This window comes from Pimephales promelas, chromosome 5 (genome assembly GCF_988280905.1).
Source record: "Pimephales promelas chromosome 5, fPimPro1.hap1.1, whole genome shotgun sequence".
NCBI lineage: Eukaryota > Metazoa > Chordata > Actinopteri > Cypriniformes > Leuciscidae > Pimephales > Pimephales promelas.
In genome coordinates, this window is record NC_142773.1 from 11790990 (window position 1) to 11817035 (window position 26046).

Genomic DNA, 26046 nt, shown 5'->3' on the forward strand with positions numbered 1-26046 from the left:
ATGATTTGTATTAATTCTCCAGTTTAGACTTTTTGCACACAAAATGTAGCCATGATCGTGACGTCATAACGTACCATACCAGTCAAACGCTACATGGTTTAATAAACCACGATTCTGTAAATAACATTTTGCCAGCATGATCTAGAGCTGATGTGCACAATTTGGTGGTCTAACAAGAGGACCTTTGTGGCATCCTCTACTGCCACTGTATTTGAAATGGTCAACAAAAGTGTTTTAAGTAATAAAATAAAAATAAAAACATTAAAAACAAATATAGAAATATTTAATTGTTATGTATAACCGTGTTATTATTTGATGAGACCCATATCACGTGGCAAATGTTTGCACTGCCCTGCAGTCTTTGTGCTTCCAGCTATTATATATTTCTTTTTTTTAAACAGAATCTGGGGCCTTCATAGAGCCATAGAGATAATAATTTAGCCTATAAAACGTGCATATGCACAGATGTGAACTTAGAACGTGTGTACACTAAAATACACGCCAATGTTTATTTCTAAACACACACACACACACACACACACACACACACACACACACACACACAAAAAACATTCAGCTGTGCACAGTTTCTAGAACATTTTATAGATTTCACATCTGGAAGAAAGGTGTATGCCCTTTTTTTGCACACATGTATATTCATAGTCATATCTCTGAATCACACATACGCACATTTGAGAAATGATCATAAGATCAAATATATAGGATGGTTTCTGAGCAACATTTTATAAACGAGCCCCCATAATACAATTTGACATTCATAATCAAAAATACACCTCATGTGACATTTTACATTCTTACCCCAGACTTGTTGTGACATGATCACAAATTAAGCTAATTGTTATGAACTGCTCTGAGGCTTGTAGATGTAGATCCAAATGCAGCTTTATTAAGAATAGTCATACAGGCAGGGTCAAGAATCAGCAGACAGGGCAATGGAGAACACACAGTGGGAATCCAAAAAACAGGCAGAGGTCAGGGCAGGCAGCAATAATCAAAATCCAAGAACAATCCAAAAATCAAAAACCAGAAAAACAAACACGGAAACCGCTCAGAACGCAGACACACAGTACAACAAGACTTCGCGAACACTGAATGTGAACACAAGGTATATATAGACACACTAACAGGATGAGACACAGGTGAATGCAATCAGTGAATGAGGTACAGGTGAATGTGATCAGTGATGATGAGTCCGGGCAGAGAGTTCTGGGAAATGTAGTTGTGAGTGAAACATGAACATCTGGTGTGGAGTGCCCTCTGGTGACTCTCAAGGGCACTCCACCTGGTGACCGTTACACAAATTTCTAATTGACTATGTGCACGAGAAAAATGCTAACTTCCGCCTTGAGGGCGGATGTTGGGTACTTCGGTTCCGGTTGCCGTTGTTTACATTCTACATCAGTGGACCGGCTATCTAAAGCTTAGCTATCTAAATATATTTGTCTAAAACTATGTTCGTTTGTTCATTGTCAAGTCAACCAACACAGTTTTCACTCATATTTGGGTGGAGCCAGGCGCTGCTGCATTGTGAAAAGTAAACGATATTTCACATTTTGTCACCGCACCCAAGCAGTCGCTTCACAGAGTGGAGCGTTGCGTATCCATGACAACTAGAAGGAAGTTTTTAGGCTACTAATTATTTATTATATTATACCCTTTAACCAGGAGAAGCCCCTGGGTTTAGAACCTATTTTGAAAGGGAGACCTGTTTAGAAATATGTGTGAACAGCCTAATATGTGTTAAACAGCCTAACTTGATAACGAACGAACCAACGTCGGATACCTTTACTCCCTGTATGACATGTATAGTGGTTGTCAACACTGATCTATATGACGATAGTGGTTGTCAACAACATAGCCTCTGAACATCATAAACAAAACAATGGCCAACACAAACTGTTCTGGAAAATGCACTTTCTAACGCATGATTTCGCATTTTATAATGTATAGAGAGATAACAGTTACCAAATCGCATAGCTTGAGCACGTAGCATGGCAACATTAATGTCCGAGTGATTCCACTTGTACCGCGTATGTACACGCCGTCAAATGTCCGAGCGAAACAAAACAAAATGTAGATCTACATCTGGGGAGCGATATTTATTTTTTCCTAGGATGGTAGGAGTGACGGGTAGGTTGGGGTTGAGGTAGGTCATATGCTATATATATATATATATATATATACACTGTGTATGTATATATATATATATATATATATATATATAATAATAACGTTAAGTCAACGGTATTCATAAACACGCTGAAAAGAGATTATGCGTGTTGATAGCATGCCAAAAATACGTGATACGTGTCATACATACGCAATTTCATGAGATCAGTCTGAGCATGGATGTTGTTGTGACTTAACGTTCCCTTCAAAATGATGCAAATACTGAGAAATGTAATATTTAAACCCCTTCTCTCTTGCTCTGGGGAGCTGGAGGAAAATCATTAGCCAGTCGATGAACATAATCGACTGTAATATTCGGCAAATGTTCAAGACATCTGGAGAAACATACATCCTCTACGTCGTCCATCAGGCTACCGGAAACTAGACACCCCATATCGGTTTCGCAGCCGGAACTAGCATATGCTAACGTGCACATAGTCCATTGGTGTGTGGTGATGATTGACAAAAGAAAGATACATAAAAATAACATAAAAATAACAAGGATGCATATGAAGTAAATGTTTTTTTTTTATTTCATTTTCAGCATTTACTGTTCCTCACGAACAATAATAATATCAGGTTATTTTGACCAGATCCACATTTAGACAATTTAGAAATGGCCTACACATCACATAGACGTTTGCAGAAAAAAAGACACTTCTTGAAAACACTGAGATTGTATTGTTCTAGCTTCTTCCATGACGTCCCAGACCTATGCGATCAATTGGGAGACCAAATCCTCCTGACTGGCCTCTTTTATTTGAACCTCTTATTCTGGCATGGTCAGTGGGATTTCTGTCAGATGTCGAAACGCCGTTGGGTTTGGTCCTTGGTGGCTGCACTGGACTGCTTTCTCCAAGCTGAGCCTTGTCAATAGAGCCTTTGTCTTCTGGCCTGATAACTGTAAAAGTGCTGCTCTCTCCAGACATCATCTTCTCTACAGCACCTGTTTGTCCAAGCCATTTTTGAGGAGTTTTGCTTTGCCTAGAGGAATGAAATGAAATTTGAGAAGTTGTATAAACCAAAATGATATATTAAAAACTTTGATACGATTACATATTTGACATTTTTAATTAACATTATTATTTAAGGTCACTCAGTGCCAATATGCCTTGCAGTTGTAATAACTGTTGTATTCTGTTGTACTGTAGCTCAGGAAACAAGAACATGTTTCCATTGTTTCCAAGGAACTAGAGCCCTGTTACATTTGTAGATGATATGTACCCTGGTGATAATTAGATCACATTAAACTGATCCATTGTTTTATTCATAGACCAAAGCAGTTGTCTCTGCTGTCTCGTCTAAAATCCCCATAGTGATAACTCTATTAATGGAGGATGACAGAAGTTGCGAGGAAACGCTTTCTCCACAACAGTAAGATCGGTCAGCTGATTGACCGGAAGTTGATCTTTTCTCCATGTTATTTTCAACCACTCACTCTTGCAGAGGAAAGCATGAAATCCCTTTTGGATAGTACCTCTTTTTATCTTTCTTTGTTTTCATGAAACTCCTGGAAAGGGGGTCAAGGGGTGTTCCGAAGCCCGGGGTCTTCTCGTGAACTCCTTGCACTTTTGTTCCGTTCTCAAATTGACCTTGATCAGCAACATCAGTCTCTCTGGCCACGAGTTTAGTTGGATTCTAAGGTCAAAACCAACCCCCCAAAAAAGAATAAAATCATCACTTTGATTAATTCCTACCAGTGACACATTTGAAAGTTTCATCAGGACTTACGGAAACCATCATTCTCAGCTGGTCTCTTTTACCTTCTGTTGAAGACTCAAGCCACTGCAGTAAGACAAGGTGACCGTGAACACAGCAGACAGAATCAGCCACATCCAAATCTGCATCTGAAAGATGGACACAGAACTAGCATAACTGTGAGTAAACATAATCCGACTAATAGGAGATCTTTGATTAGGATTTGACTTTGGATTCACTGGAATGGTCCTGCCAGACTGTGGCACATGTTCACCACTGATGTCCCCTTAGAAAAGGTCAAAGAGATGGAAATAATGTAGCTATTTCTGACCACGGGGGCACCATGTCCCCAAGGAGAGTCCCCTTGTGAGGACCAACTCTCATAGCAGGCAAATTATCCCAGTCATCAATGCATTATTCACTGATCCTGGATAAGGATAATGTGGTAACTAATCACCTAAACTAAGTGCCCGACCAAAAAAAAAAGTTGAATCGGAATAGTCTGTTAATAAATTGATTTGTTAAAAAAAGAGTTACAAAGTCTGTGATTAAGAATTAAAATGTTCGGCAAAGATATGATTACAATTTATTGAACTGCTAAAATTTGCTGCATGCAAAACAGAAAGAAGCAAAAGAGTATTTCTGTTATAACTAGACATATTTAAAACATCCTAAATCTATCATTTATAATCATGTACCAATTATTATGCAAAAAGACTTATGACACTAAACTATACAGAAGATCAACTATTAGTGTTAAGTGGAGACCAAGCTTCAGACAAGATTAAAACATTAGACAAGAAAAAAACATTAAAACATTAGACAAGAAAAAAAACATTAAGATCAAGAAAAAAAATCCAAAGTTAAAAGTTAAGTACAATGCACCAAATAGGCACTAGCATATAAATCATGAGGTGATGATGCCGTTTCCTCATCCTAAACCGATCCAGGTGGACAAACACATCCCTACATTTCCTCACCTTTCTCAACAGCAGGATTCACCGAGAAGATGAAGGTTCAATATTGACTCTTCTCTCCCCCTCTTGCTTCGATCCCTTTAATAACTATTTTATAGATTCCCCTGGATCCCTGTCTCTCCAATCAGCATCCTCCATTTCCGTGACATCATCATCAACCTTCACCAGAGTCCCATGTGTTATCAAATATCTATAAAGGTGCTTGATAGAAATCTGTCAGTAACTGTAGCTGTCTTTTCACTCTTTTGCACATAACCGAGCCTTCAACCGCACGTCTGTCACCTTGTTCTTATAAACTAGGTGTTGAGCTGTTGGTTGTCAAGCTTCAGACAGTTAGTTAAGACGGTGGCGGGGGCCCATTTCTTTTATTAGACTCAGCGATCAATGACAGGGCCCGTCTGACTAAGGCTGACCTTTCAATGCCCCCCTGTGTATTTATGTGTGCATGAGGGGTGGGTTTCAATAAAATCACACTTATGACATTTGCACTCTGATGCCCTTTACTGCAGCAGAATTACATTGCGCTGAATATGTGTTGTGAAAACTAGGGGAGTCTAAAGACAGTTGTGGCAGACTCAGACTGCATGAATTTAAATGGATCAGCATTGACCTGCCAACACAGAAATAAGACCATGAATTGATATTTTTAGCTTGGATATGTAGATCTCACAAATAACATGGATATTGCATTGCAAGGAGTGTCAGAGTTACTTTGGAAAAAAATTGTGCTATAAAAACAGCTGGTGTGGAGCCGTTAAACATCCCAGGACATCTTCCCTTCACCAGCAGAGGGAGTGAGTGTTCCTCAGATCCTTGACAATAGTCACGTCCATGTTCTCAGAGCAAATAAACTATGTAAAAGCTCTTTACAGAAATAATGTAAAAAAAAAAAAAAAAAAAAAATCAACACACACAAAATCCTTACTTGTCACACAATTTCTGAAACCTGACAATCAAACACCAGAACCACACACCAAATCTACAAAACCATAAATCAATTCTCTGCCTTCGGCTCTGCTTTCAATTTCATAAAACACTTTTTGCAAACCACAACACACAGTTCTCTATGTAATACACAAAAATCTAACAGTAAGTATCTTGATTTCCTTCTTCAAACACAACCTATAAAAATGCCACACTAATTCATCAGTGTCGCACACTACCCTCTCACATGTGCAAACACTCATTGCTTTACTTAACACCAACCAATCATGGCTTTAGAATAGGCCTATAAATAGGTAAATGTGTATTCACGACCACAAATGCTTACAGTAAAAAATAAATAGTTTGGTTTCAATCTTGCTTTCGAGTTTACCTTTAAATTTTCAACATCTCTCTGCCAATTACTTTCAATCTTGTCCAGAAATGTACAGGAGCTCATGAAAGAAGAGTTCTTATGGTAGGGTATCTGATAGATCCAAAAGTATAATATTAAGGTGTTTGCAACAAATGACAAATGTTTTCTTTTGAGATGTGATTGTGATATTTTGAATGCGGTGCTTCATTTTGTAAGAGATGTGAGGCATTTAGCATTTTGTGTGTGCAATTCTTGGATCTGTGTTTAAAGTTTTTAAAAAAGAGGCAAAGTTTAGAAAATATGTAGCAGAAAAACCCTGTAATAAATGCTTAATATAGGAAAATATGTACCAGTAATCAGACAAGGTTGTGATTATAATAATTACGATTAATATTGTTAATAAATAATATTTTAAAACAAGGCAATATATTTGTAATTCTTTAAAATGAGGACTGAAAAATGTGTAACTTTAGTCAATCTCAGCTCTCCCAGAAAGACTTTTAGAGAACAGAAGAGAATAGACACACTTGACTGTATTTTTAGAATATTGCAAAGATTAGTGGAGGCTGTGGAGCCAAACACATCCGAAGCTGTTTCATTGTATCATTGGAAATTACAGTCTATTAAACATATGTCAAAAAATTTGTTTTACTGTACACACTCATTTGGATTTGATTTCTAAATAAATAGTAATTGTAATTCCACACCAGACTAACCATCTGCCTATTTTGTTTTCAATAAGCTGTAGTGTTGTGATCCACACATGGGATATTTTTGGCAAGAGAAGAAGTTTTATACTTGCCAATTTGTGTATACTTGCCAAATCCTCTATTTATATTGTGGGTGCACCGGGTAAAGAGCAAGAAGCATGCAGTTTGTCATTATATTCACTGGGCAGTGTAATTGTCACACTGAAGTTTGGAGAAACTCTTGGGGTTGAATTTAATCATATTTCCATAGGATTAAAAACACAACTTTTAGGTAATTTCTTTTTCCACCACAAAAATTGCGTTTGTCAGCAAAAATGTTGAGCCAACAAAGCTCTAAAAACTATAATATATTCTGTAAAGTAAATGCTCTGTCTTCAACTGAATTGGGAAAGTAAAATTATAATTTTATCCAACAATTCAATAAGCAAGACATTAACGCTAAGAGGGTTTGTAAACAAAAATAGTTCCAAACAAATCCAAAGCATAATCAACCAGGCATGGTGTCTCTGAGCAACACACAGTAGTGGGTATTTGTTACTGGATTACTCAGTTTTTTATTTATTTATTTTACCTTTTGGTTGGTTGAGTGATTCAATCACTCACTGCTGTAATGAAAGTTTACAGTACAAATTACTGTAAAAACGTGACCATGTAATGCTGAATTCATACAAACAGTGAAATGTCCCTATACTTTTGAAACTACTATGCAATATCTGCAATAAAAAATACATTTGTCTACCAACAGCTACGGTTCCCATAACCATGTTTTCATTAGTCACATTATCCTGCTCCATCTGTCTAACCGCATCCGGAGGGGCTTTGTTGAGGTTTTCTTTCTGCAGTTTTTCTGGGACACAGTCTCTCCTTTAGGTTGTCCTGCCACTTGCAATGCTGCTCTATTAGCTCATGTCATGTCTACTGTCTCCATTTGTGATAAATGTTCCTGCAAACTGGGAATATTGCATAATTCTGCACGTAGGTGCCCCCGCAGCTAACCCCCACTGTTTATTTATTCTAGTACTTCCCACTTACAAACATCTGCCTCGATATTATAGGGGTTATACTAAGCTAAAATAGATTTCTGAGGGTGGTTTGATGTAATAGGCATGAAATGTGGAGTGACAAAGTAATTTGTCTAAACATGTCCTTACCAGGCAGTGAGTTAGTGTGGGTGTAAAAGCAACGAAATTTTAATGAGACATATTCATATTTGTAATGATTGAATCACTTAGCCTATATAACATAATATCAATAAAATGTAAAAATGCAAGAAAGACTGAATAATCATTCATAAATACAAATTACTATACAACGACAGGAGTTCCAATTTAGTCAGGTGGCTGAATGGCCATGCTTTTCAACGCCCCTCTTTTTTTCTTCTTTTTTTTAATCTTAACCTATAAACCCAATAACCAAAGTCTTTGTTTTATTTTTGATCTTTAAAAATTAGCTTTATATGCTGACGCCACTATATTATTTCTGTCCCATTAAAGTACATCTGTGCCTTCTTTATTGAGCCCATACTTTGGCTCTGTTGTTGTGGTGGGCTCTGGCTCATACTCCATTGGGGCTTGCCTGCATTGTGCGACGTTGTGCGGAGAAACAGAGCTGAGGCTGGGTCCAAACGCAGTGTAGCTTTATTAACAAACTAGAAACAAGACACAAGACTAGAAGCAGGACTCGAGAATCATGAAAGCACCAACGTAACACACATAAATTCAAACAACCAACAAAGACAGGGCAGAATAACAGGGCTTAAATAATCAAGGACAAACGAGCTAGACAAGATAACAAGGGGGCGTGAGAAATGAGAAACACCTGGGATAAATAATAGACGGGCAATAACTAATAACGAAAACACACAAAACCACTTCGTGACATAGCCTCCCCCCTATGGGCGGCTCCCGACGCCCATACAAACAACAAAAAGTTCAGGAGGGCGGTGAAGCGGAGACAGTCTTGGGGGAGGGACGGAGGGCCAGGCCCGTGCAGGGGAACAGGACCAGGAGGTAGCCAAGGCGGGCCTGGGCCGCAGAGCATGGGCATACCAGACTGGGCCGGAGACCAAGGCGGAGCAGGACGAGGCGGAGGCCAGGGCGGAGCAGGACGAGGCAGAGGCCAGGGCGGAGCAGGACGAGGCAGAGGCCAGGGCGGAGCAGGACGAGGCAGAGGCCAGGGCGGAGCAGGACGAGGCAGAGGCCAGGGCGGAGCAGACCTTGGCGGAGCAGACTCAGACAGAGACGAGGGCGGAGCAGACACAGGCAAGGTCCATGACAGCCTCGCCTCCATGGCCCTCACAGACTCAGAGGTCCATGTCAGGATCACCTCCATGGCCCCCACAGAGTACCTACTGCCCCCCCCCCAAAAAAATACTTGGGGAAATTCACGGGAGGAGCCTCTGGGTGGTGAACGGGTACAGGTTCACCACCCAGAGATGAGAGCGAGGCGCAGAGGCGGGGCCGGCAGAGCGAGGCGCAAAGGCGGGGCCGGCAGAGCGAGGCGCAGAGGCGGGGCCGGCAGGGCAAGGAGTCTGGGCACGCTCACCGGGGCCTTAGGAGGCCCAAAGCAGACAAATAATTGTTCTGATTTCCTCCACAGGGCAGCTCTGTGGACATACGCGTCTAAGGCCCTCACCGGGCAGAGCAGATTTAGTTTCTCCTGGTCTGGTGTCCGAAACGGAGGAGGACAGAAGGCCTGTAGCACTATAGGTTTGACAACCGTAGTTGGAACCTTCGGAACATACCCCGGTCTAGGGAGGATGAAAGCCTTCGCCATACCGGGAGCAAATTCCAAGCACGAGGGGGAAACCGACAGCACCTGAATATCTCCAATCCTCTTTAGGGAAGAGATGGCTAGGAGAAAGATGGTTTTGAGAGTAACAAACTTCTCAGGCACCTCATCAATGGGCTCGAAAGGGGCTAAACAGAGCCCCTCCAACACAACCGCTAGATCCCAGGTCGGTACCCTCGTACGCACTACCGGCCTCAGCCTCAGGATACCACGAAGGAAACGGGTTACCAGGGTATGTCTCCCAAGAGAAGCTCCACTCAAAGGAACATGGTAAGCGGATAGGGCCGCCACGTACACCTTTAGTGTGGAGTACGATAACCCTGTGGAGAAGCGTTCCTGAAGGAATTCCAGCACTGCCGACAACGGGCAGTTAACCCTCTGAGACCTAAGGGTATTTTTACAATAAATTTTCCGTCTGGTGTCATTTACTAAAAAAGCTTGTAAAATATCAACCCTTTGGTGCACAGACAATTGACACACCTCTTTTTTTTCAGGACAAATTGAACTTTCAGCATATTTGTGTTACATTGATGTCACCTGAATGTAAAATAAGTTATGGGACCATAAAGACAAATGAAAAAATAAATCGGAAATGGAATCACTCAATTATTTATTGAAATCACACACAAATAAATAAAAGCTAAGCAATTTTCCTCTGGAAAATAGTTTGTTCATGTCTTTGGAGTCCTGGAGCACAGGAATAAACATTATAACTTGTACAGAACAAAAAATATTGACATTTTTCCAAAAGAAGTCCAGGCGTTTGGGGCCTCATGAAATTCACTGGTGCCAAGCCTCAAAACAGTTCCTATCAGCAATCACACAGAGGGCCACATCACAGGTTTTGCATTTCTATTTTATTTATTCTTTTATTTATTATGTTCTTTTTATTCTTTTATAATACATTTATACTACTATAATACTTTTTTACAGTAAATAAATAAATGGCACTTCAGCTGGGTCTATCCTGGTAATCTAGTTCCTCATCTGTCAAAAAGCTCTGTTCTCCTGAAAATCCTTCATCCTGCAATGCACCAAAATAGACCAGCGCTTTATTTACGTCCATTTCGCTGTGTTTCTCTGTGAATCGCGCGTCTCCGTGAGTCTCTCTATCTCTCTACACTATATCAGCGCTTGGTTCATGCGTAATGACGCACACCAATGTTTACAACGGATCAGCCTGTAATTGGTCAAAAACCATCACGTGAAAACATCACGTGATATCCAGGATGTCCGCTAGCATCAAGCTAGCGGCAAAAATGACCGAATATTTATGAATTATGGGCTTCAAGATTATCAAAGTTTGACATAAAGCGTTTGGATTTATTGCTGAAAACCTCTGAAAGGATGCACAAGTTCCAGGCTGGATAGAAAACCTTCTGTAAAGGCTAGAAAGACCCGAAAGACACCCCCGTGATGGCTAGCTCGTTAGCTTTCTGCTGGAAAAAACGGTAAGAAAATCGATAAATCTGTCATCGAGTTATGTAAACATTTATCGGAGGTGACGTGTGGCATCGTCGACGACGCCGTCGGGCTCAGGGGGTTAACTGGATCCAACTGTCGCTCTCCACACCAAGAGGTGAAAAGTTTCCACCTCAAGGCATACAACTTCCTTGTGGATGGGGCTCTGGACTGGAGGATGGTCTCCACGACCTCAGTCGAGAGACCTGAATCTATGAGCTGGGCCCCCTCAGAGGCCAAGCCCACAACCTCCACAGTTCCGGACGGGGGTGGAGTATCCCCCCGTCTGCTTGAGACAGAAGGTCCCTCCTGACCGGAATCTCCAGAGGAGGACCCTCGAGAAGGGAAATCAGGTCCGCAAACCATACCCTGGTTGGCCAGTGGGGGGCCACCAGAAGTACACTGACCCCCTCCTGGCGAATCCTTTCCAGAACCCCTGGGAGCAGAGCAATCGTGGGAAATGCGTGCAGGGGTGCCCTCGGCCACTCCTGTACCAACGCATCCAGCCCCAATGGAGCTGGAGGACTCAGGGAAAACCACAGCGGGCAGTGTGAATTCTCCCTGGATGCAAAGAGGTCCACTTCGGCCCGACCGAAGTGCCTCCAAAGGAGCTCCACCACCTCGGGGTGAAGTCTCCACTCCCCAGGCCTCGGCCCCTGCCTCGACAGGATGTCCGCTCCCCGATTTAAGTATCCTGGGATATAAATCGCTCTCAGTGACCGAAGTTTCCCCTGGGACCACAACAGGATCTGGCGCGCCAGCTTGTACAATGGACGTGAGCGCAGACCCCCCTGGTGGTTTATGTAAGAGACCACAGACATGTTGTCTGACCGGACAAGAACATGATGATCTCTGAGGTCTGGGAGAAAGTGTTTCAGAGCCTGAAACACCGCCATCATCTCTAGACAATTTATATGCCATCGGAGATGATGGTCTTGCCACAGCCCGCGGGCCGAGCGACCACTCATGATCGCTCCCCAACCCGTGAGAGAGGCATCCGTCGTCACCGTTACCCGGCGACACGGGGCTCCCAGCGCAGGTCCCAGGGACAGGAACCAAGGCTCTTTCCACATAGCCAGGGCACGGAGACCACGTCGCGTGACCTTGATCTTGCGGAGCGGGTTTCCCCTCGGGGAGAACCCCTTGGTCCTGAGCCACCACTGTAGTGGTCTCATGTACAGCAGGCCGCACGGTAACACGTTGGATGCTGCTGCCATCAGACCCAGAATTCTCTGGAATTCCTTTACAGTGAGTGACTGGCCTAGCTTCACTTGCTTGACAGTTGAGATAATCGAGGCTATACGAGCCGGCGACAGACGTGCCTGCATCGTCGTCGAATCCCATACCACGCCTAGAAAAGTGGTCCGCTGAACTGGCGAAAGCACACTCTTCTTGGCGTTGAGTCTCAACCCCAACCTTCTGATGTGGGCGAGGACGGCATCTCGATGCCGAATCGCCTGATGCTCCGATTGAGCCCGAATCAACCAATCGTCGATGTAATTTAAAATGCGAATGCCCTGGAGACGCAGCGGAGCCAAGGCCGCTTCCATGCATTTCGTGAAGGTTCGAGGAGATAACGCTAGGCCGAATGGAAGGACCCGATATTGGTACGCTTCGCCCCCAAAAGCGAACCTCAGGAACTTCCGATGTTGCGGAAGGATGGAGATATGGAAGTACGCGTCTTTTAGGTCTATCGTGACAAACCAGTCCTCGGACCTGATCTGTGACACGATCTGCTTGAGAGTTAGCATTTTGAACTTGAGCTTCCCTACTGACCGATTTAAGAGGCGCAGGTCTAAAATCGGACGCAGCCCCCCATCCTTCATTGGAACAATGAAGTATCGGCTGTAATACCCCAGCTCTCTGTCGGGAGGAAGAACTCGTTCTATCGCCCCCTTCAGTAACAGAGCTTTCACCTCTTGTTCCATAACCAGAGCCTGCTCGGGGGTCACCACTGTGGGCAAAACCCCCCGAAAACGAGGTGGACGCGACCTGAACTGGATCGCGTACCCACGTTCGATAGTCTGCAGGACCCAATGAGATATATTTGGAAGACTTCCCCATTCTACCAGAAATTCTACTAAGGGTACCAGTCTCTCGAGACTGGCCTCTGGAGTAGTTTTTAAAACAGAAACAGCGCCCTGTGACCGCCCACAGGCAGGGTTTAACGACCGTTCTGTATCGCTCCTCGAAGCAAACGAGCGTCCCTCGGGAAATCGCTCGCTGGGACCGTCTGCGCCCCCCATTACAGGCAGGGTTGGCAGAACGGACCCCTGAGGGCACCGAGAGAGAGCGGGCGCCGGATTCAGCGGCGAACACCTCTGTCTCACGGTGGGGACCACCCTCAGTAGCCTGACACCAGTGGCGTCAGGGCTTCTTCGACGAGGCCTTCCTGGCGACAATAACCGTCCTCAGATCGGTTCTGTCCCGGGAAGACCTCGCCTGAGAACGCCGCGTCTCGGCCCAGTTTTGCTGGGGAGGAGCCCGAGACGCGACGCTCTTCTTCTGCTGCGCCCTATGCGTGGAACCCGACGGGCGGGGCTGCTCTCGCCCAGCAGCCCCAGAAGAATGAGTATGGAGGGGGAGACATTTCTGGAGCGCCGCTGCCTGCTTTCTTCCTTCTTGGAATCTTTCAATTACTGCGTTCACAGAACCACCAAAAAGACCTTCGGTCGACAGCGGCGCATCCAGGAGAAAAGCTTTATCTCTCTCCTTCATATTAGACAAATTTAGCCACAAATGCCTCTCCGTGGCCACCAGGGCTGCCATAGACCGGCCGACTGATCTGGCCGTCTCCTTGGTGGTACGGAGAGAAATATCTGCCGCCTGACGCAGCTCTTTAATCACGTCAGTGCTGACGACCTCCCCCTCGCTCATATCCTTCAGCAGATCTGCTTGATACGCCTGGAGAATGGCCATCGTATGCAAGCAAGATGCTGCCTGTCCCGCCGCTGAATAAGCTTTGCCCACCAAAACCGAAGTATTTCTGAGTGGCTTGGTGGGCAACGCCGGTGTTTTAAAAGACGATGCCGTCTCAGGAGAAAGATGGCTCGCCAAAACTTCCTCCATCCTCGGCATCGCCCCATAACCCTGCCTCCTAGACCCAGCAATATTGGAATAAGTCGTGGTCTGGTGTGTCAAAATTCTAGCTGACACTGGTTTGTTCCACGATCTACACACCTCGGCCTTCCTGGTTATGAGCTCCCACATATTGTGGTCGCCAGGTTACAGGCCTCACCAGGCCTTCCTGGTTATGAGCTCCCACATGCTGTGGTCGCTGGGTTACAGGCTTCACCAGGCCTTCCTGGTTATGAGCTCCCACATACTGTGGTCACCAGGATACGAGCTCTCACATACTGTGGTCGCCAGGTTAAAGGCCTCACCAGGCCTTCCTGGTTATGAGCTCCCACACATTGTGGTCGCCAGGTTACAGGCCTCACCAGGCCTTCCTGGTTATGAGCTCCCACTTTCTGTGGTCGCCAGGTTACAGGCCTCACCAGGCCTTCCTGGTTATGAGCTCCCACACATTGTGGTCGCTAGGTTACAGGCCTCACCAGGCCTTTCTGGTTATGAGCTCCCACTTTCTGTGTTTGCCAGGTTACAGGCCTCACCAGGCCTTCCTGGTTATGAGCTCCCACACATTGTGGTCGCTAGGTTACAGGCCTCAAAGGGGCCTTCCTGGTTATGAGTTCCCACATACTGTGTTAGTCAGTTTACAGGCCTCACCAGCCTTCCTGAATGTGGGCTCCCACATGCTGCGGTAGCCAGACTACAGCCTCACCACCTTTCCTGAGCACTTTGCTCCCACTCTGTGGTCACCAGGCTTCAGGCTTCATTGGCCTTCCTGGTTATGAGTTGTCACATGTCAGGTTGCAGGCTTCACCAGGCCTTCCTGAATGTGAAACCCCCACTTTTCGTGGTCGCTAAGTTGTAGTGGTGAGTCTTCACATGTCAGGCTGCAGGCCTCAGCGGCCTTCCTGAATGTGAGCTCCCCATGCATTGGGACTATCGGGTGTTGGGCCTTGTCAGGCCTTCCTGATTATGGGTTCCCACTTGTTGTGGCTGCCAGGTTACAGGCCTCAAGTTCGGCCTTCCTGAATTCAGAGTGAAGTACACAAACCCATACTTCACCTATTATTGTGGTAAATCACATGACGGGATGTCTTGTGTACTTTCTAAAATCCATTTCGTATGGTGGGGGTCCCTTTGGCCCCCTAGCCACACTCCCTAGAAGGGACCCCTTCTATTTTGAAGTGGTGGTCCTAAAGCCTTTGAGCTGGCCCCGATTTACCCACGTTATTACGTTCTGGTTTTTCTTGGTTCATTAGCTTGGGCTAGGGTGGTAGGGAGTGCTGTCACTGACAGCCCGATGTAACATACGGTGAGTGGTTTCAGTGTTCCTTGGAATTACTGGTTCTGACAGTTGTCACTGCCTTTTCGACATGCACTCCCCTCAGCATGGCGGAGTGGGTATTTCGTTCCCCATTGCGTCATTCGACGTATTGTCTCGTTCCCTTCGAAAGGGAACGTCTCAGGTTACGACTGTAACCTATGTTCCCTGAGAACAGGAAACGAGACAATACGTCTCGTTGCCATGCCTCGGGGCCTGCCTGCAACAGTCCCTTCAGACGATAGGATGTTGTCACGGTTTCAAGGCACCCTTCTTATACATCCAGATGGACGCGCTCATCATTCAAGCTGATGATGCACGGGCTGTCGCCGGTCAACCTGATTACTGTGAGTTGATATTTGATTTCAGACACCTGTCACGCCTGAGGCGTTCCCCATTGCATCATTCGACGTATTGTCTCGTTCCCTGTTCTCAGGGAACATAGGTTACAGTCGTAACCTGAGACGTTATGTGTGTCTCCCGCTCACGAGCGCTCACTCTTAACAGACACACGAACAGACACACTGTCCCCGGCGCTGCTCGCGCGTTGCAGAATGTTCATTAAGCGCTCCCAGTTCACAGGAACAGGGTCGTCTCATTAAAAACAGCCAGCTGTTGCAAATGTAAGTTACGTGCCCGTCCGAGCGCGCTCACACTAATAAACGCCTCACCTCCGGCGCCGCGCACTCGCTACATTCCCAGCACATCTAGTGGATGCATAACGTAAACCCAGTCAAACATGTGACTGTAGTATCTTATGTGCCTTATAATCCAGTGCGCCCTATATATGAAAAATGTTCTAAAATAGGTCATTCATTGAAGGTGCGCCTTAAGTGCGGTAAATACGGCTATATATATTTACCCACGTTCTGCTTTCTATCATATATCGAGCTATAATTTTTTGCTCCATATCGCCCAGCCCTAGTAGATATAAAAACTTTTCTGGTAAGGAAAAAAGTCAATATCAGGAAACAATGTGTAATCACCATCACATCCAGCCGGCTGGCTCCCTGTGAGACAGCTCCCGAGTGGGTCTCGAACTTGTGTCTCTGGTGTGAGAGGCGGACACGCTAACCTCCATTTTATTGGTTGTTGATTGTTTTACATCACTAGGACTACGCTAGGACTTACGATAATATCAAACATGTTTGATATGAAAGACTAGAAAAAGACTGGCATAAATCAGGTCGTCGACTGCAGATTATCAGCTCACATTTAAAGATTGAGATGACGGGAGCGCGTCGAGATTCCAGTGAGATTCCTAAACACTGCCAGTCTTTAGTCTGGGACTGTGAAAATCCTTTGGTGTAAGCCCAGCATAAGGATCGCAGTCTGAGATAACAGGTGAGAAATCAATGACATAGAAACATGAATGAAGCTTATGCCGAGTTCAGACTGCATGATTTTAGCCACTATTTTGGCTCGCCGACAGGTTGAGAAATCGCGACAAATGCCCGAAATCACAGGCAAATCGGTGCTCGTTCACGTGAGTGACAATCACGCAGTGTGAATGAGCAAAGACACGAACTGAGAGAATCACAGACGAGTCGCCGACGCCCGTGAGATATTTGGCATGCTAAATATCTGGACCTGTCGACGATTCAAAATCCTGCTGTGTGAAAAGTGTTTTGACTGAAAACTACATCGGCGATCACCGGCAGCCAGTGAGATACAAGATACAGAGCAGCAGGGAGTTCGGGGAGGAGTTATAGATCACATATCAACATGATATGGCATTGTTTCAGAAAAAAAGCTTCTTCTCTGTCTATTTGGACACAATAAATGGAAGAAAAATTAGTAAAAATTTGGCAGGAGCACTCGTGTCTGTTTGACGTTTCACCAGCTGTACCACAACCGGGTCGAAGAAAAAAAAAGAAAGTCTCACGTGAGAACTTCGGTCTTGCACGTGTGGTGTCGCATTGTTTCCTTTTCACATCTCACGTGTGTTTGTTGGGAAAGTAGTTTGCGCCCAGCGTGCTAGACAGAGTCTGTCGGCGTTTTTTCCTATGGTAAAGTCATGCAGTGTGAAACCTTCTGTCACCGATCAATCGTCCAGTGTGAACAGTGATTCAGTGTGACTGAATGCTGGCCAAGATAGTCATGCAGTGTGAAAAGAACAGCGACCCGACTACTTTGAAAATCATGCAGTCTGAACTCGGCATTAGTTAATGTCCTAAAATAAAATAATAATATAAAATAAATATAAAAAATAAAATATAAAATACAAACAAAAGCAGGCCTGTTCCTCTCTCGATCATCCACTCCGTCGCTCCCCCTTTATGGCTCCGCTCCTTCGTGAGAGATGCGAGACCGGTGTGCCTCGCAGGTGCTGCTCATTAGCAATCGCACCACCGGCCTCGCGACTTTCTCTCACGTCCCTCGGCCGTCCTGCTCACCACATACCCCCATCACCCCTCACAGGCCGGGGGGTACACCCGAGACTGTGCCTACTTCCCCCCCGGCGGCGGCGATCCCTGGGGGCTATGGATCGACGAGCCGAGGGAAACGGAGACGGAAGCCTGAGGAGCGACGGACACGAGAGAGGGGAGAGAGGAAAAAAAAAAAAAAAATAGTCCGGCTCCCACTGCCATCTTGTCCCTCACCAGCTGGGCGATCTCCTCCGCGGTGCCCGGCGGCGACGCTGGATGGCCCTCGGTGAACGCCTCGACGCTCCCCCGCCCCCGGTGGACGGCGACGGCTCCTCGGGTGCCTTGGGCAGAGTCCCCCGCTCCCTGCTCCTCCCCTTCACTGGCGGATGGCAGCAGGCTCCGGCCCACGGCAAGCGGCGATGACTCCTCCTCTCCCTCCCGAACGGCAGCCGCCCCTCCATTTTCCAGGCGGTCGGCGGCGAGCTCGGGCGTCCCCCCGGCAACTCATCCCAGCGCCCCGCCTCGAGCGTCCATGGCCGCGAGTCCCCCGCTCCCTGCTCCTCCCCTTCTGCGGCGGACGGCAGCAGGCTCCGGCCCACGGCGAGCGGCGGCGGCGACTCGCGCACCATGCTCGATGGCACCGCGGATTCCCCACAGCGGCGAGGACCCTCGGACAGCGCGTTCCTCCCTCTTCCCGGGTTTCGGCACCAATGTAACAAAGTTCAGGGAAGAAGGAGGCAGGAACCGGATAATAATAATAAAATAAAACTTTATTTAAATAAAATAAAGAAACAAATTACCTGCCAGCAGCCCCTCGCGGACGACTGCTGACTACCCAAAATAAAACATAAATACCGGCCAGCAGCCCCTCACGGACGACTGCTGGCTTACCAAATAAAATATAAAATACAAACAAAAGCAGGCCTGTTCCTCTCTCATCCACTCCGTCGCTCCCCCTTTATGGCTCCGCTCGAGAGATGCGAGACCGGTGTGCCTCGCAGGTGCTGCTCATTAGCAATCGCACCACCGGCCTCGCGACTTTCTCTCACGTCCCTCGGCCATCCTGCTCACCACAGAATGCTACCTGTAACAGGTAGGTAATCGGGGAGTCTGTCTGTGAGCCATGGAATGACGAGACCAGACAAGTGACAGTGAGAGTGAATGTTTTATAGTCCATGGTGGGACACAGGTGATGGTGATTAGTAATCAGGGGATAATGAACGGGGAAGTGTCTGATTGGGTGAAAGGGAATGAGTGGGCGGTGATGATGATCGTGGTGAAGATGGAATCCTGACGCTTGTATTTGGACAAACAAAGAATACAGAAATTTATTGTTTGGCTTTTGGAAAAACTCCCATATTGTTAAGGAAAAACCTAGAAATTTTAGCAAAGTTTCCCTTACGAAAAAAAGTATATTGCAAGTTCATTTTATGTAGTATACTTAAGTAATGTTCAAGTATATTTTTAAGTATACATTATGTAGTAAGTATACTAATGTCACTATGTACTAGTAGTAAACTTGTAAGTGTACTATTTTAATACCGCTTGGGACTAAATTGGCCCACTTTTAGTACATAAAAGTATATGTTTAAGTGTACTATAAGTGTAACAGTAAGTGCACAACTAGTTCATAATTATGTATCTCATGTGTACTGCAAGTGAATTTATGGGTATACTAGTAGTTTACTTTTTTACTGTAATACTTATACAAGTATACTTCGAATACTTAATTATATTTTTAAGTATTTCTGGATCAAAAGATTGAGTACAAGAACAGGACAAATATACTTGCTTTTCTCTCAGTATAAGTCAAGTACACTTAAAGATGAACTGAACTGAAATTTGAGAAAAGGTGATATAACAGATGTATTTTATTTATTCTCATTGGTACGATTTTTAAAATGGCAGAATTTGTTAAAAGGGATAAAATGGTACATTAAAAGTGTTGTTTTTGTTACACGGGCGCCGCCATGTTGGATTTCAACGTTCGACTACGTCACTGGCATGGTAAGCCACTCCGTTGCCTACCCGCACCAGCAGAACAGCCGTAGCTTGTAAACAGTCTGAGGCTAGCTGACATGGCTGAGGAAACAGATTTTTTAGCCACACACTATTTAGAGATGTGTACTTTCGTCAATGAGTACATGAAACGTCTGACAATGCATGAAATGTTTTATTTACACAAGTTACAAGTTCAATGCATCACGTTAACGTTACTCGAATCCTTGATATTCGGGTGAGGGGGAAAAGATCCCTGATACAGTTTACTGTAAAGGATGGGATTTTCTCCTTCCTAAATAAATGCACCCTCGCCCATAGAGTGAACTGCCAGTACGCTGTTAATCTAAACAATCTGAGAAAAGTATAACAAGTTAGCCCAGCCGTCACCTATTCGTAAAATACCCTGTTACTTATGGGGCGGTCCAGCGTCTCAGCTCGGACATCCATAGACAGCATAGCCTCCTTCAACACGTTTCTCTCACCGAACAGCATCCGAAATGAACGGTGCATGGTGATGCATTTTTCGCCGATCAATAAATGTCCATGTTGACCTCTCTGCAACAGATCGTCTCCGTGCAGTGTCTATGCTCCACAGCGCTCGCGCCCACAGTCACTTTCCCCCAAACGATCCTGTACTGCAAGTGAAGCCTGAAACTGATCGTCCTCCATGTGGTGGTAGTCAGACACTACCGGCCTGTCCCTCACGGGCTCAAATGCGTAATCCATGCCGTTAAAAGTGCTCATTTTCGTCTGTGTATACAGGACCTACAGCTGTTGTCTATGGCGCTCCGCGGGTCCTACCATGCCAGTGACGTCATCGGAACTGCCAGTGCAAACAAGCGCAATTTTGCGTTGCTTAAAAAAGCTATATTAATATATATTTAAAAAAAAATGTTTAGTGTAATTTACTTTTAATTGTCATAAACAACACGTTTTCAACGTCGAAATTTTTCAGTTCAGTTCATCTTTAAGTGTAATTTGAAGTATATTTCAGAGAAGTACATATAGTATACTTCTGAGAAGTACAGGAAAAATAAACTGAAAGTATACTTTCTTATTTTTAGTTTAAAAGAAGTAATGGCACACTTGAATAAACTTCTTTTTCGTAAGGGTTGGAATCCCTTTATAGAATTTTTGAAGGAAGCTAGTCCAAAAAGTCATGATATTACAGTTTTTCTCGATTGCTTAAACACATTTCTTGAAACTATACCTCGCATTCTCCCAATGAGAAGTGTCACCCAATTCCCCAAACATCCTATTTTCAGGTCAAAAATGCTTTACTTTCAAAACCATTCACTCTTGCTGATCAACCTTTGCCCTCAGACAGCACACACAAGCCCTCAAAAACACACACACTACAACATAGTCTAATGCACTGGTGCAATAAATTCAAAACAACATTTCCAAAACTGGTAAGTTATGGCCGAGAGGTGCAAAACAAATCACAATTATAAAAACAAAAAAACAAGTCAGAAAACACAACGACAATTCAGAAAACAAAATAACAATTCAGAAAACACAACAACAAATCTGAAAACAAATTAACAAACCAGAAAACACAAAAACAAATCTGAAAACAAATTAACAAGTCAGAAAACACAACGACAAATCTGAAAACAAATTAACAAGTCAGAAAACACAACGACAAGTCAGACAAAACGGAAAAGGTAGGTATATGTGGCGAATGGAATACTGATCGCTGATTGGACGAGACATCTGTCAATCAAGACATACAGGCAGAAGAAAGATCGATTCGCGTGTGCATGTGTAAATATTAGCTGTATCGTCTAGGCTAGGGCTATTCAATTGGTGTCCCGCGGGCCAAGTGCGGCCCGCCAATCATCTCCATGCGGCCCGAGAGCACTCCAACCTCCCCCTCCTATTTTCTGGTGGTGCGGCTAAATTTGGTTTGATATGCGCGTGGCCGCAGTGGCGCGTGCAGCTGTATACGCACTGTGTGTACCACGAGCGCTCCGACTGACCTGAGAAAAACGTTTTCAGTCCCAATATTTCAGCAGTTAATATGTGTGTCCCGTATTTCTGTCGACTGAACCAGCGATATTAATCATTCGTTGGTTCGATTCCTATCTCCTTTTCACGAATTGGCCAAACGCGCGTGCATAACAGTAGGAAACGATTCGGATTCGTTCGGACCGTTCTGTCACTGAATCATCTGAAGCGATTTCTCGGTCAGTAAGAACAAATAGAGAACAAAATAGCGCTGGTTTCAGTTGTTTCACTAGTTTACTTTGAACTAGGCAGCGCGGTCCAGTGGATAACCGAACGCAAGCTTAAAGGAGTTGCGTTTACTAATTAGTGGTAGGAAGATTTTAATTTGAAAAGTTTTGTTCTCCATAATATCACTAAATTAGCCGGCTAAATAGACAGCTAATATTTACACATACACATGCGAATCAATCTTTCTTCTGCCGCAGGCGCAGTCTGCTGTACTTTCTGTATGTCTTGATTGACAGATGTCTCGTCCAATCAGGGATCAGTATTCCATTCGCCACATATACCTACCTTTTCCGTTTTGTCTGACTTGTCGTTGTGTTTTCTGACTTGTTAATTTGTTTTCAGATTTGTCGTTGTGTTTTCTGACTTGTTAATTTGTTTTCAGATTTGTTTTTGTGTTTTCTGATTTGTTAATTTGTTTTCAGATTTGTTGTTGTGTTTTCTAAATTGTTATTTTGTTTTCTGAATTGTCGTTGTGTTTTCTGACTTGTTTTTTTGTTTTCATAATTGTGATTTGTTTTGCACCTCTCGGCCACCGTACTTTTCACATGATGAACACAAAAGACACAACCAATGGATACATTGGCACATTTTTTTATTTCTTAATGTACTGTACAATACAATACATCAAACAAACAAACAAACAAACAAACAAACAAACAAACAAAAATAATCTGCCCCAGCATCCTGTCTTTGGTCTAGGACAGGCCAGATAATCTTGTCAGGATCACAGGCTAAATTGGCCCTATCCAGGCAGAGGGGTAAAATCCACCTGCATGCCTGTTCCCCACTGGCACGGCTCAACTAAAATATTTGGCAGGCTTCTTTAATTTTAATCTCTGTGTCCTAGAAAAATAGAAGTACTGACTACTGTAACTGTAACACATTCTTTTTACAAAATGGAAGCATTCAGAAAACTCTCTGTATGTGAGGCAATTTGATGCATTTCTTTTTATTACAGCAGTATAGGGCAACAGTACATGTATGTATTGTAACAGCACATACAGCTCTCCAAAGTTACAGAGAGCAGTCTGAAGTAGATCTACTGTACCTGTTTATCTCCCTGAAGGTTCTTATGATAGAGGTGATGGTGAAGTGACTTAAAGTTTTACCTATGTACAAAACTGGAGATAAACACCATCACAAATTACACGCCTGTCTCTCTACTGCCTCAATTCTCGAAAATTCTAGAAAAAACTCTTCAATGATATAGATTGGACAAAATCAGATAAACACAAACTGCTCACCGACAGCCAGTCGGTAAAAAATAAAAAAGTGGTTTGACACAAATAAGTCAAAATTAAATTTGAGTAAAACTAAATGTAGCCTATGTTATTTGGCAATTTGGCAACAAGAAGGTGTTTCCTTTCGTAGTCACTTGGGGTTTCGCATAGAAAGCCAATCCTCTTCGAGTATTTAAAAATGAGCCAATGGCATGAAAATGCCTTGGGTCTGCGGAATTTGCATAGCGTATCTCCGCCCCACCTCGTGGGTATAAAAGGTGGAAGTGAAGGCAACCGCAGTATGTTTTCGCTTCGGAGCCAAGAGACTTCTTCACTCCACAAGCCATTTTCACTGAGTACAACTCTTCGAGACGAGCGTCCTCTTCAGTGTTGGTGTGACGGCGGTACCCAGCAAGATTCTGCATTGCCTGCGATCTGAGCAGTGGTCTGCCAGACTTTGCGCTTCTCCCTGGTCGCCTCAACGCTGAAAGAGTGAATTTCCTCCTCTCTATTGAAAGATCTGCACGTGGCACGTCTTTTTAAAGATGGTTCGCCCGTGTTCTTCTGGGTGCGGTCGATTCATGTCGTCTTCTGATGGTCACGATCGCTGCTTTGTGTGTCTGGGCATTCAGCATGCAGCAGCGGCGTTTATGGATGAGTCATGCTCCTTCTGTGGGAATATGAACATCGCAACACTTAGATCCAGACTCAGTGATCTGACAAAAGCAAGAGTTCCCGTGTCCGCTACTCGTTCTGCTTCTTCTTCTAGAAGCTCTTCGACTCGCGGACAGGGTGATCTGACGGTGACTGTGTGGAATAAACCCCCAACGCTGGTTCCTCGGGCCACACCCACCGCACTAGTGTTGGAGCCAGCGAGCACCGAATCACATCAGGCATCTGCCTCTTCGCAGGTACCGTCTGTTTCGTTCGGTGCTCCAGAGGATGATGCGATGTCGATCGCAGCTACACAAGGTGGGCTAGACTCCTCGGGAAGTGAGGATGCGGCTGCGTTGCCTCCCTCGGGAGTGACAGCATTGCCCGTGTCTGATCCCGAGATGACGGCCATGCTATCTTGGGCCGCCGTGAGCATCGCGCTGGAGTGGAACCCTCCGCCCTGCCCCGATCACTCACGGATGGATAATTGGTTTTTGGGCTAGGCTGCTGTCTCACGGCCACAGCCGACCCCAATTCTTTTTTCCCCGAGCTGCATGGGGAACTGACGAGGACTTGGAAGGCTCCTTTGACCTCCCGAGAGCGTTAGTCAGTTTCCCCCGCCTTTTCATCCCCTCGACGGCGTGGCTGCCCGTGGGTACGCTGGGATTCCCCCAGTGGAGCGCTCTGTTGCGATGCAACTGTGTCTGCAGAGCGCATCCTCTCGGGGTACTCTGAAGCACCCTTCCAAAGCCTGTAGGTTCTCGTCGTCTATGGCGGCGCGATCCTATAGAGCGGCGGGACTGGCCTCCGCCCTGCATGCTATGAGCACCTTGCTCATAAGCACCTTGCTCAAGTTTTTCAAGCAAAGCTGCTCAGGGATATGCACGAGTGGGGGACTGACCAAGAGGCTTTTAATGAACTGCGAGCTGCCACCGACCTCGCTCTCCGGGCAACGAAAGTGGGCGCTCGCTCCCTTGGTCAGGTGATGGCCACCAGTGTGGTCCAGGAGCGTCATCTGTGGCACAACCTGGCAGACGTGCGGGACGCCGAGCGGACTCGTCTGCTCGACGCCCCCCTCTCCCAGGTTGGCCTCTTCGGCGGCGCGGTCGAAGATTTTGCCCAGCAGTTTTCGACCGCTCAGAAGCAGACGGAGGCGATAAAACACATCCTGCCCCGACAGCCAGCTGCTGCCTCCACCCAGCGGTCGGTTCAGCGGCCCCAGCCTGCTCGCCGCCGAGGACGCCCCCCTTTGGCTCCCTCCCTCCCGCACGGCCCCAGCAGCGTCCTTCATCCGGGTTGCGTCGTGGAGGAGGCCGCAGGAGAGCGTCACAGCCCCCTCAGGCCCCGCGCCCCGCTAAGCACCAGGCGAAACGGCTTCCCTGAGATTGGCTGCTCAGTGATGGAGTCGAGTTTTTCCCGGGAGGTGGTAGCAGGCCCCCTCCTTCCCCCGGTGGAGGGCCGGGGGAGAATCTTTTGTTCTCAGCTCCCCGCTGCTCACCCACGGGTGGGCAGCACCCTGAGTTGGTTAAAGAAAGACTTGACCCTATCACTGAGCACACAGACTGGAATGAGTGTGCTCGACGCCCCAGTGTGTCTCCCCACTCATTCCCCTCTGTCTCTGAGGGTGCGGAAGGGAGCGTGTGTCGTCCCTCGACTACGCCACTCCCCTCCCCCACTATCGCCAGGCCCCCAGCAGAACAGACCCCCGTGGAACGCTGGTCCTTCCCTGGTCTCTTCTGTCGGGGACCGGGGCTCGACTGTGCACCCGCGCGGGGTAACTCCCGTGCGCATGCCGGTCTCCCCGCCTCGCTGCCCCTCCGGGGGGACGTCTGTGGTTCGTATGACCCCACTGGATCGGTTCCTGGGAGCTTGATTAGAGCTCCCCGGTGTGACGTCCTGTGTCTCAATTGTGGGTTTCATCTGTTTTGGATGGATTTCTCCGCCCTCTACCTGATGGCATTCGGGACACCTGCTGCCAACTTCCCTTTTCCCCTTTTAAGAGAAGCAAGACAAAGTGGCAGATGGCGGGCGACCCATTTGATTTGATGCTA

At 45.7% G+C, this 26046-nt stretch overlaps 2 protein-coding genes across 3 annotated transcripts in view; one reads left to right on the forward strand and one right to left on the reverse strand.

Annotated features, from left to right (window-relative positions):
* The window catches only part of LOC148981390 (uncharacterized), a 208363-nt gene that overhangs the window by 127840 nt on the left and 54477 nt on the right, over positions 1 to 26046 (forward strand). The gene's annotated exons all lie outside the window — the stretch shown is intronic.
* On the reverse strand, positions 2647 to 5431 carry LOC148981391 (uncharacterized). Of its 2 annotated transcripts, XM_089130973.1 has the most exons (4): positions 4869 to 5431; positions 3954 to 4037; positions 3668 to 3828; positions 2652 to 3174 (listed from the first exon to the last, which is right to left on the reverse strand). In XM_089130973.1, the coding sequence occupies exons 2-4, from the start codon at positions 4035 to 4037 to the stop codon at positions 2877 to 2879; spliced, it is 543 nt and encodes a 180-aa protein (XP_088987099.1). In that variant the 5' UTR covers positions 4869 to 5431; the 3' UTR covers positions 2652 to 2876. The 2 variants fall into 2 exon arrangements, with proteins under 2 accessions (XP_088987098.1, XP_088987099.1); XM_089130972.1 differs by lacking the exon at positions 4869 to 5431 and having other exon boundaries at positions 2647 to 3174; positions 3954 to 4079.